Source organism: Eublepharis macularius, chromosome 4, assembly GCF_028583425.1.
Source record: "Eublepharis macularius isolate TG4126 chromosome 4, MPM_Emac_v1.0, whole genome shotgun sequence".
Taxonomy (NCBI): Eukaryota; Metazoa; Chordata; class Lepidosauria; order Squamata; family Eublepharidae; genus Eublepharis; species Eublepharis macularius.
Genome location: NC_072793.1, coordinates 23,561,329 through 23,573,849, shown reverse-complemented (window position 1 = coordinate 23,573,849; position 12,521 = coordinate 23,561,329). Strand labels below are relative to the sequence as shown.

The 12,521-nt window shown below is 47.6% G+C and overlaps 1 protein-coding gene across 1 annotated transcript in view; it reads right to left on the bottom strand.

Annotated features, from left to right (window-relative positions):
• Window positions 1-394: 394 nt before the first annotated feature.
• The window catches only part of SLC38A10 (solute carrier family 38 member 10), an 82,413-nt gene continuing 70,286 nt past the window's right edge, over window positions 395-12,521 (bottom strand). Inside the window, exons 12-16 of the mRNA XM_054977694.1 lie at window positions 9,067-9,234; window positions 8,131-8,553; window positions 7,453-7,554; window positions 4,139-4,318; window positions 395-3,633 (exon numbers count right to left, since the gene is read on the bottom strand). Of these exons, the coding sequence (XP_054833669.1) occupies window positions 2,498-3,633; window positions 4,139-4,318; window positions 7,453-7,554; window positions 8,131-8,553; window positions 9,067-9,234 (2,009 nt within the window). The 3' untranslated portion in view covers window positions 395-2,497. The remainder of the gene's footprint in view (window positions 3,634-4,138; window positions 4,319-7,452; window positions 7,555-8,130; window positions 8,554-9,066; window positions 9,235-12,521) is intronic.

The window sequence follows — 12,521 nt, the reverse complement described above, 5'->3', positions numbered from 1 at the left end:
TTCACGTGGCTGGATGGCAGGAAAAATATTAAATTGTAATTCTGCGGTATGTCTATAAAGCCTTTTTAAAGTGTGCGAGACTGTTCAACTAATTATGTCTCACCAAATGATTTACCTTCTGCATGGAAGCCTCAGTGGCAGATCTAGCCGGGGTCAAGTAACCTGCCCAAGAGTGCTTAGTAATTTCACAGAGGAACTGAGAACTAAACTGGGGAGGATAAATCTCAGCGCTGATCTACTGGCTGTATGAATGGCACCTGTGATTTTAAAACAGTATTTAAAAAGCCAGTATTTACAAGAAAGTAAGAGGTGCATACTACATGCAGTTCCCCCGCTCATTACATTTAATTTAGTGTGAATTGACACCGTTTCCAATGAAAAAGAAGGCTCCAGGTAAAAATGCTTGAATTTATTTTATTGGTTTGTGCAGCCTTGTTATACCCCCAGCTGCTTGTCATCGTAAAACAGTGTAAATTGGAACTGGTGCTATGGCAGAGGAGGAGGAATTCCAGCAGAAGTGCACGCCCCCTTCCTTCCATTTCCCTCCCCTTAGGTTGCTTGGAGACTGTTTGTTTAAAATTCAGTTGCTCTATGGAGGAATGTCAGAAGTATCTTTGGTCCTTTTGGTTACAGGCACAGCACACAGTCACACCATTCTTGGTTGGAAAAACCCTGACAGGACAATAGTTGGCTGACACCTCCGTAGCCCAAGTTTCCTGGTATTGACAAAAAAACCCTAAAACCCTGAAACAAAGAGATCACATTTACATATAATTCCTTTCACTTTAGAACAATGCTTGAAGTGATAATAGTAATCCTGGCTATAGTTTAATTGTGCTTTAAGCAGCTTCACTGAATGAGACTCCTGAAGATCAAGGCTATAATAATGTTTATGACAAGGCAAATAACCTTCGGAGCAGGCGAGTGGAACCAGCCACGTTCCTCCGTCTCCTTTAATGGAGATATACTGAACACACTTTGCAGGACAAGACACGGGAAAAGACAGCATCCAATTCAATTCCATTTGTCAGGATCAGCAGCGTAACAACCCGGAAGGCCTCAGGGGTAATATCATCACTAGCATTTCCCAGACCCATGGTTGTTCTAGAAAAACTGAACAATATGAGATAAGAGGCCAATGTACCAAAATCAAGGATTTTTTTTTGCTTACTTATAACAAAAAATGCTCCCATGTGGCCAAGTTTTATCATGTTCATAACTTGGAAAATCACCATCAGATTGGATGGGCTGTTAGGCACATTTAAGAGTCAAAAATATCTCTGCTCTGTCATGTCGTTCGTTAACAGAAAAAGTCACAATCTTACCAGGACACCTGAAACAGACTGACTGTGCTCAACTGCACACACTGAGAGTCCAGAATCAACGTGACCAAATTTCACACAAATGACTGAAGAACTAAAAGAGCGGGTAGGGAGAGCTTTAAACAACACTGCATGCACTCTCACAATGGAGGAAAGAGGTAGATGCAAACTTTCCGCACACGTTGGAGAATGCACTTCCAATCCTCTTTAGAGATCTTTTGGAACTGAATTTTTCAAGTGTGAAACAAAAGATCCACTTCCAAACAATAGCTAAAGTGCATTATCCAACGTGTGCGGAATCAGCCTTTGATAATGCCTCCTTGAAATCCCTTCATTTCACTTTCTCACTGTTTCCTCTTGCAACAAGTAATTTTCATTTCATGCGCAGTATGAAATCCCAAAGTGTACTTGGGATAGAGATGGTTTAAAAGCATAGGCCTTAGATTTGCTAGCTGAGAAAGAACGGGTGATCTCTTTATTATTGCTAATCAATGAGCTAACTGGAAAAAACACCTGAACAGCAACTTACAAACGCGTTTAAAAATGAATCCAATCCTAACTAGCCCTGAAATCCTAAGAAGTTACCCAGGACCAATGGATCACCTTCCCATTTTAGACACTAACAAAACTTCTTTTTTCGCTTTCTTGATACTATTTGCAAAGGCAGATCAACTCATGCCCTAAATGGGTGAACTTGGAACGGGGAAGGATCCAGAATGAATTGAAGTGACACACAAACACATACAGCGTTTCCAACAAGAGCAAATTACCAACATGAAATTAGACTCAAGTTCCAAACACAGAAATTAAAGCAGACGGGTTAAAGGCAACTGAGCAAGAATCAAATTCAAACGTTTCTTTGGAAAAGTGACGAGCACAAAGCATTCTTTAAAACCCAGAAGGTGGGTGATCCTGGTTTCTGCGGATCTGTCACCAACCCATTGGAGAGACTAGGTGTTAACAGTATTGGAACATGAAACCGTCTGGCAGCAGCAGAGTTCCCTTCCCTACGGGGCAGGCACAGGACAGTTTGCTCAGTCGTCATTGCCTAGCGCAGGCAGACAACTGATTAAGGCTGCCAGCAGTTACGTTCTCAATTGCAGTTAGTTCAGTAACAGGCATCCCCAAACAGCGATCAGCCTCCTACGACCGGTCAACATTATAAAGTCCTGATCTCACACCTCTTCTTCTGCCACCGGTATCTGTTTTATCTGCCGACTATGAAGTGCTTGCTGGGCACCTTCCGCCGCCTGATTCAACTGAGTCTCCAGTGCGCTGCGTAGGTCATTGACTTTCACATCTGGGAGGGGGTTAAGTCCAATGATCACCCTCCCTATCTCCTCCTCCTCCTCCTCTTCCTCTAGGTCTCTCCTCCTGCGGCGCAAGTCCATCCCATCCTTCAGCTTCAGATCTCGGTTCGGTTTCACGTTTTCACGTTCCCTGGGAGCAGCGATCGTCTCGGTCTTTAAGATGGGGTTGCCCTCCGACTCCTGCGCCTTCGCCGGGTTTTTTGGCTGGCTGAAATCACTGGCACGGCTTGTCTGTGGGACGTGGAATCCAGCCGCTGCCCTGTCTTTGCTACTGCCTCCCTGGCCCTGCAGTCCATCAACCTGGCCCAAAGAAAAGGTCTGTTTCTCCCCAGTCCTGTCAGCGTTGGCCGCTTTTGGGATCTCCTGATTCTGCTGGACGCTTTCAGCAACCTTCGGCTTGTTTGCAGAATCCGCTTGCCGTTCTTGATCCTGGCGCTCCTCTTTATCATCTCCGGCAAGCGGCTCTCTCGCGGAGAATTTCTGAGGAAACTTCCCAGGCACCGCAGGGACTTCGGCTTCGCCAAGCACCTCATCGTGGCCTGCCACCCGTCCCCCAATCTCCTCTATTTTTTTCTGTGCGCTCTTCATTTTCTCCCGGGCGTCTTGGGCCAGCTGAGCACCGTGGCCTTCTTTCTGCTTCTCTTGATGTTGTCCATCAGCCCGGGAGATGTGCGAATCACTTCTGACTGGCTCTACTAACTTCTCTGCTGATTTTTTTCCTATTGGGTGTTGTGCAATATTCTCGCCCTCCTTTAGAGAAACTGGGTTTTTGGTTGGCGCTCTAGATAATTTGTGTATATGCTTCAGCTCTCCTTCCGGACCCAGGGCCGGCGGTCCTGGCTGCCCATCTGAGTCCAAGGGCTGGTTGTTGAGCCCGTGCAAAGGATGGTCCGGTTTCTCCTTAGGGGCATTCTTTGCTGCGTCTTCAATGGGACTTGCCAGGCCTTCCTCTCTGACCTTGTTCTTGGAAAGAGGCAGGCCAGGTTCCTGGTGAGTTTCTTCTGCAAAGAGAAAGAGATTTTTAGTTACTGTACACTTTGTTAAAGGGAAGATCTTTCTAACAACAGATGAGGAATTCACACACAGCCCTCTTGAACAACTGCCCATCCTCCCTATTTCACTTGCAAGTGGTAACAGTCCGATTCTCATGGTGGTTAATTTTGAAGCCACGAGCAAAGCATAAATGCCGTAAGAAGAGACTCTTAAGCTTCATGGACCTCTGACCAACTGCTGAGTAGCAGTGGATGGATCTCCAAGCCCAAGTATTACTTCCCCCCCGCCCACTTCCCGTGCCTGCAGTTTCTACTGATGTCTGAGCTGGAATTTTCACCCCACGAAACTCGTTCTCGGCCCGCTCTTTTGGCGCCCAGAATGAACGCGTGTTGCTCGACAGGAAGGAAAGCCTCTGGCAAGCGGCAATCTTGGTACTGAAGCGGGCCTCAGTAGTGCGGCTTCCTTCCTACGTTGCCCACTTCATGTCTTGTCTCGTGTATTCTTTTTTTTTACCTTGCTTCGGCTTTTCCTCTCCTCCCTCCTCTTGCCTCTGCTGGTGGATCTCCTTGTGTTGCTCCTCAATGACGGCCAGAAGTTTTGCTTGCTGGTCTAACAGCTGCTTCTGCTGAACTTGCTGTTCCTTAATCACCTGCAGCAGGACTTCATGGTCCAGTAGCTTCTCTTTGCCAGCTTCTAGAGAGAGAGAGAGAGAGAGAGAGAGAGAGGTGAGGCTAGAAGGAATGCACCAGCCTTGCCCCACTGTGTGTATGGATAGATGGACTCTAGAAAAGTTGGGTGCATGCTCTGGTCTTCACAACGTCTCCACCTCTAAACCTGAGGCAATGCCTATTCCTTGCTTCAGGCTAAAAAAAAACCCTCTCTGGCAAGACCTTGCTGTAATAACTCCGGCTTTATTTATTGTCTTACGACGTCTTCTTCGCCTGTACCTGAAAGAACAGCAACGTGCAATGCGTTTCGAGATGGAAGGAACAGAAAGCCAAGTTAGGCTGAAAGCAATCGGCGGATCCTGGCAGGAGCTCAGGCAGGCAGGCAGGCACTCAGAGAACGTACTTCCTGACATTTGAAAGGAGATGCACGTCCACTCGCTGTACCTGTCCTCAAAGTGCGGGGATCTTCAAGCACTTGAAAGGCAGGACAGGACTGTGCAAAGGCTGGTATGCATTAGAGGCCCTGCTGGAGTCCCCCATCAAAAAGAGAGGCTGTTATTTTGTGAAAAGAGTCCCGTAGCACCTTTAAGACTAACCAACTTTACTGTAGCATAAGCTTTCGAGAATCACAGTTCTCTTCATCAGATGCATGGAGGGTAAGAAAAAACTGGTCAGATATATAAGTGGAGAGGGGAGGGGGAGTAGATGCAATCAGTAGCTTCTGATAATGGGATCAGTTTGCTTCTGATAATGAAATCAGTTACTTCTGATAATGAGATAACCATTCATAGTCCCTATTCAATCCAAGCCTGACTGAGTCAAATTTACATATGAATTCCAATTCAGCAGCTTCCTGTTGGATTCTGTTTTTGAAAGGTTTCTGTTGAGGACTCTTCAGTCTATCAGGACATTCCATCAAGGACTTAAAGGTTACTGTGGTTCAACAGAAACCTTTCAAAAACAGGATCCAACGGGAAGCTGCTGAATTGGAATTCATATGTAAATTTGACTCAGGCTTGGATTGAATAGGGACTATGAATGGTTATCTCATTATCAGAAGTAACTGATTTCATTATCAGAAGCTACTGATTGCATCCCCTCTCCCCTCTCCACCTATATATCTGACCAGTTTCTTCTTACCCTCCATGCATCTGACGACGAGAACTGTGATTCTCGAAAGCTTATGCTGCAGTAAAGTTGGTCAGTCTTAAAAGGTGCTACTGCTCTTTTCTATTTTGCTACTACAGACTAACACGGCTAACTCCTCTGGATCTGTGTTATTTTGTGTCTCACAGTACAAGGCTACAGCAGCTCTAGTTAACCTGCAGATTGCAGGACTTGCTTATGCCAGGACTTGCTTATGCCGGGACTTGCTTATGCCGGGACTTGCTTATGCCAGGACTTGCTTATGCCGGGACTTGCTTATGCCGGGACTTGCTTATGCCGGGACTTGCTTATGCCAGGAGCAACTCTTATCATTTTGAACAGGACAGAGCCCCTCTCCACCAGGTAGGAGGGAGAAATATCATTAAAGACAAATGTACGGCTGTGTTTGTTTTTGGTCTCCAAACTCATCTTCAGCTCAAACTCAACACAACAGTGAAGGCGGGGCGGGGGGGGGGGAGGGCAAGGTTACCTCTCTTTTTGTAAAGTAACCATACAAGCCCCAACCAAGTAGTGGGTCTTCTGTCTTTCACCCCCACCCCCAGCTTTGCATCTAGAATTTGGACTGCTTATGAGCTGCTTATCAGGCTCCTCCTACTTTCCATCCTCCCTACTAAGGCGTACACAATAGCTGCACCTCGGGCTGCTAGATGACAAGCAATATCCCCTGCTCATTGGTGCTGACCGAAACGGGAGGTTTCTGTTGCCTAGCTACAGTCCAAAGAGAAAAGAGGCACATGGCTCAGGCACCTTCTCCCAGCCACTGGAGGTATAACTGTATTAGGCTGCATCTGATCCAGGTGTATCGGATCTTGTTCCCTTGCTCTACGCCCGTTTCAAATTGGCTGGAAAACACTGAGAGATCCATTTCCTAGCGGGGAATGGCCCCCATGTTCCTGTTCATTAATCTCTGCCATTTAAATGGATCTCTTGGAGAAGCTGGCGTCACCATGAATGTATGGTTGGGGTATGATGGGGGTGGGGGGTTCAAATCTGATGGGGGTGGGGGTGGGCTTAGGTCACACCAATTTTTAAAGAAAAATGGATATGAAGCTAGGTGTGAGAACAGGGTGCAGCACAAATAGTCACTCATCCACCCGTAGGGACAAGACAGGTCGTGGCTTTAATATTTTTTAAATGAGATGTTGGCATTCAACTTTGTTTGGAATCCATGCCCATCTTAACATGGGTGTGTAGACAATGCTTTTCAGTGAGGAGACCTTGGCACTTGGCATATGTTTTTATATGCTTTTTCTTTGCCTTCTACCCTTCTTTAGTAGGGATATGGGTCAGAGCCGTCTTTCCTATGTGGCGTCCACACCACCTCCCTTGCATCTCCTCATTCCCAATACGTTCAGCACGTACAAGTGCCAGTTAACCCTCGGGGCTCTCGCAACCTGCTGAAAACGGCTGGCCGTTCTAAGGAAAGGAACCTCTCTTATTCTAGAACGCAACTGCCCCACAGATCCTCATGGATCTGGCTTTGTTTAAAGAGCTCTTGATTTCCCAAGTCTCTCTCTCTTTCAGGACCAAACCTAGAACTGTTCAACTGGCTGAGAAAAGGGATGGAGGCAGAGAGTCAAAAAAACGTGCGGGAATTCAGGGCAAAGGAAATATAGTCAAGGAAGAGCATTCCTTTCCAGGAAATTACAAGAGGTGCTGCCAGCTTTAGCCAACGGAGGATATGTTTCAGTGCAAACTAGGAAACAGCACGGTCTGCTCTCCATTACAATCCTGGCCACTTCCCCCTGCAAACAGTTGGTTTAGAGGGGCGACAGGACTGTGGCGCCCATCTGGCTGCAGCCTCAGATTACGTGCTCCCAAACACCAGGGCAAACCGACCTGGCCTTGCAATGGAGCCTTGATTCAGTTGTTTCCTTCTTGCCTAGAACTCTGGCAGTCTGAGCTGGGCATATTGCGCAAACAGGCTGCCAGAGAGGCAGGTGGGGAACCTTGGCGCATGCTCCTGCTGCGTGGAGCAAGGACAGAGCTTACCCTCCAGCTTGCTGTCTGCGTTCTCCTCCGCGTTACGGATCTCCCTCTGCTCGGCTTGGGCAGGTTCCGGTCGCTCTGGTGGCAACGGCTCTTCTTTTTCACCTGCAAATGAGGAACAGAGAGAGATCACTGTACGGAGCAAGAAAAGGGACAGATGTTCTCTGCATCTCCCTGTCTTGGCTGTGTTCAGTATGCAGTTCCTGTACAACCTGACGTCTGCAGGAGAAGTCATAAAAATATTTAACAGCTTTAGAGCCTGCTGGCAACAAACCAGCACTCACTGCTTAAGCTGATTAAAATGCAAAGTCTGGCTCTTACAGAACTTTTGCAGCGGGCAGTTAGCAACGCGGTTCTGTCAAGCACTTCTAGCTCTGGGTTCCTCGTGAACAGCGAGGTGTGTACCAGCAAGACACATCACCTGCATCACCTGACACCAGCAAACAACTGTGCAACAGGTAGCAAAGGAGACTGTCTCCTACCCAAAGGGAGCTGTGCCATTACACACTGCTAGTTATGAGAAAACTTGGGCAGCAGGCAAGTGGTAGTGCAAGAATTCCGTGACCTAAGCCACAGACCACACTTGTTTGTATCTAAGTGCAGAAGCACACAATCTCATAAGCCCAAGGAATAAACGAATCGCTCCAGGAACAGAAGAAAAAGGCCGTGCAAGGGACTTACCAGGTTCATTCTCCTTCTCGGCAGGTTTCACTCCTTCCTTGGAATGTTCACCCAGCTGAAGACCAGCACTGTCCTTCACACCTACGGCCTTCTCTCTCCTCTCATTCTGGCTGTCCAGTTCCAGGTCTTTGTAAGGGGGGTGCTCATCCTCACGGGCAAGCACTTCTGGCACAAGTTTGGGGTCTTTCACAGGATGGTCCTTCAACTTTTCCTGGGCACCATCTTCCTTTGCTTGTTCAGGAACAGGCTTAGGCTGTCCCTGCTCCTTCCCCAGGACAGGTTTCCCTTCCACCAGGACATCCTTGTTGGCTGGTGGCTGCTTCTCTTCAGGCTCCTCTCGGTCCTGACCCTCGTCCACCACCACCTCGTCATGTGGCACCGGTGGCTCGTGGCGGTGAGCTTCCCCTACAGGGAGCGCAATGCCTACAAGGGAAAGCAGGGAGACAGTCCGTCAGGAAAAATACAGAAAAGGTTTGCTTTATGCAGATTCTTAAGATGGTCCTTGCCAGGGGTTTTTTTCTGGGAAAAGAGGTGGTGGAACTCAGTGGGTTGCCCTCCGAGAAATTGGTCACATGGCTGGTGGCCCCGCCCCCTGATCGCCAGACCAAGAGGAGTTTAGATTGCCCTCCGCACCACTGGGCAATCATAGAGTCGGAAGGGGCCATACAGACCATCTAGTCTGAACTCCCCCCTGTCTGGAGATCAGGGGGCGGGGCCACCAGCCATGTGACCATTTTCAAGAGGTTCCGGAACTCTGTTCCACCGAGTTCCAGCTGAAAAAAAGCCCTAGTCCTTGCAATCTTTTATCTGGCTGTGGACAAAAGCAAACGAGAATGGGAAACAGCCACACAGAAAAATCTCGAGGCACAGGCCATCAGTGTCTGGCCTGCTGCTGCTTCTCTGCCTTCAGAACTCCCCACCTGAACTCAACGCTACCTTGATCAGGTCGATCCAGCTGCACCTCCTCCTTCGGCTTCTCCTTCTCGTCTCTCTTGGGAACATCAATGGGGACCCTGATCTGCGGCTGTTCCATTTCTTCTTTCTCAAGCTCTGCTTTCGGTTTGTCATGGTTATCACCTTCTTTCCCCAGTGCCAGGTTCTGGTCTGAAAAGCATGGATACCGTTAAACAAACACACAAATCCACGCACTGTCCAGTTGCCAAGCTACTTGTTATATATAGAATTGTGCCTAGATCTCCCACCCTCCCCCTTTTAAAAATGAAGCTGAGCTACCAATTTGATTGTAACTGTGGAGCTGGGGATGAAATGCTTTACCAACATGCTGTTGCCCAACATGTGAACCTAGGCAGATCATGGGAGGAAGGGCAGGAAGGGTTACACCAGTGCTTCGTTCTCGTGGCCCCTTCTTACATGCCCAGGATAAGGCCAATCACCACTCTGAGGCCAGGTAGCAATTTTCTCCAGGCAATTTTGGCTAGGGATCCTGACGATGTTTTGCCATCTTCTGGGCATGGAGCAAGGGTCACTGGGGGTGTGGGGAGGGGAGGTGGTTGTGAATTTCCTGCATTGTGCAGGGGCTTGGACTAGATAACCCTAGAGGTCCCGTGCAACCCTATATGATTCTATGAAATTGTACCCCCCTCTCTCTTATCTCCTCCAGGCTGCTATAGGACGGACAGCAGTCTGGAGGAGAGATTATTTAAATCAGGCAAACAAAGTGCAAGGAAGGAGGTAAGCAGGCTCTTCTCCAGCACTTCTCTTCCCTGGGGCTGCATTTCATTTGGAAAAAAAAGGAAGGAAGAAAACATCTCCAGTTACAGACTTCCCTCCTCCGTGGCACAAAATGAATACTGCTGCTTGGGACATCTGGCCACTAGATGGCAGCATTGCACTTGCTCATTTGCATGCCATGCATAGAGGGGGGAAGGGAGACCATCACCCATCATGCAAGGCCAAAGGAAGCCACTTGGTAGAGTTAACCACCCAAAGTGGCCATATTGGGGGCTGGCTAACAAGACTGAAAGGAAAGGGCAGAGGCTGGAGCAGCAGTTGGGAAAGACTGCAAAAAAACAAGAAGAAAGATAAGGACCAAAAGAGCCAGGAAGGCCACAGCAGAGAAGCAGCAGGCTGCAGCCTTCTCATTTCCATCTCCTTCCACAGGAGTAAAAGCGTATCTTGTAAAGACCTGGGCAAGAAACAGACTACACGACTGAACAAAGGGAGACACGGTTTCAGGTATATCCGATGATACCCCACTTTCAAGCCTACAATTACCCCTCTGTGGCGATTCAGCCTCCAGCAAGCAAGCAAGAACAGCTGCCCGTTCCCAATTTTTGATAGTCTGGAGACCAAATCCTGGGTGTCTGACGAGAAGGGGAGGACGTAGGGCACAGTCATCTTGCTGGCAGCTGCTCTCGCTGAACACCCTCTGCATTGTCCCATGGAAGCAGCTGATATTCGTACAAAGAAGTTGTCATGAAGGAGCAAATAGACGAGATCTTGTTTCTTACATTATTGGGGGCCTCTGTTATGGAAGTGCCTGAAGGAAGTCTCTTTGCCAGAGAAACAGCAGCTCAAACTGTTCCCTCACTTTGGGAAGCTGAAATCACACCAAGTATTTCCTGCACAGTCAAGTCTGAAATAGTCATTTTCACACTTACACGAACACCTTTCTCCACCTTGTCCCGTTCGCACTCTCTCTCCTCCTCCCGAGAATCAACTCTGCCTACGTCTGCACTCCCTCAAAGAGGGAGGGTAGGTACAAGGCACTTGGGAGTAGAAGGGAGAAGGCCGGAGAACATATGAGCAAGGGTGCGGCGTGCCCTGAGTTTAGGTGGCCTCTGGGGTGCTGGAAAAGCTGGCCAATTACGAGAGAAAGTTAGGCAATACGGAGTAGTGGTTAAGAGTGTTGGGACTAAAACAGGTAGACCAAAGTTCATATCCCAACTCAGCTATGTAACTCCGTGTTTGACTTGCGTCAGTCACTTGCTCTCAGTCCAACCTACCTCATTGTATGAATAAAACTGGGGAGGGAAGAACAGTGTATGCTATTCTGAGCTATTTGAAAGAAGAGTGTGACAAAATAATGTGAATAGATAGGAAGAAAAATAGAAAAACAACGGTCAGGGCTTTGCTTGCAAGAGGGAACCTGGTTCCTTCTCCCTCAAACCTAAGGAGATTCGCAGCGACACATCTGTGTATTCACACAAACATGCACGTATTTTAGCAAGTGGACTGATTTCTGTGGAGTGAATTACAGCTGTGTATATATAATGACATAAAAATCATAAAAGCTCCGTGCCAAGGAAAGCTGAATTCGACAAGAGGCATGATTACCTCAAAAACATCAAGCCCACCTTTCCACATTAAAAAATTGCCAGCAAAAATTAGATAAACAGTTAAAAACAAACAAAAACTATAGAACAGAGATTAAATTTATTAAAAAGTGGCAGAACAACAAAAAATAGCAGCACAAAACAACACTCGACAAACACTGGGGAGGGGAAGTCTTAATTTGGTGCCTGAAAGCTAACAGAGAATGTACTGTTCAAACCTCTTTGGAGAGGGAACTTCCGCAGTAAAGGCCCTCACATGAGACACCAGTTTATCCTCAGAAATGGCGGGGGGAGGGGCTAGTAATGGGCTTTTGAAGACAGTATCAAAAGGTGGACAAGTTCATATGGGAACAAGCTATTCTTTGGGTATTCCGGTCCAAAGCATTTAGAGCTTGAAGGTTATAACTGAGGGCCAAGCTACAAGAGACGAATTACACGAGGACAAGTGCGTGAAGAGAGTCGCAATGTTAGCTGGGAAGCTGAGTTTTAAAAGAGATCGGAAGGCTTTGTCAATTTCCCCTCTCTACACAGCCAGGGAGATGGCTGCTCAGAGGGTTTGTTAATTTCCTCTTTGCCTCCCAAAGGCTCGGACAGTTTCGCCTCCCCTTCTAAGAGGCAAAGAGGAAATTAACAAACCTTCTGAGCAGATCTCCCTGGCTCTGTAGAAAGAGGAAATTGACAAAGACTTCTGATCGCTTTTAAAACTCAGTTTCCAGTGGCTACCATTGTGACTCCTTTCACATGTGCACCCTCATGTAATTTGTCTCTTGTAGCTTAGCTCTGAGACTTGAAGGTGTACTTGGAAAAAGCTTTTAATTCTAGCACAGTAAGGTCCACCTGGCCAGTCCCTGTTTATAGCCCATACTTGGGGTCAACTGAAATTTCCAAACACTCTTCACAGGCAGTGCACTGATGCAGCCTAAGCTGGGCGTTACCAGAGCATGGATAACTGTGGCCAGGCCCCCTGGGTTCCAGAGGGACCACAGTGGATGTCCCAGCTTATGCTGGGTCCTAGAAGGGGTGTGTGATCCAATATACAGGAGCTTATTATAAAAAATGGAATCTGATTCTGCTGGCCATGAGAAGGCACAAGGA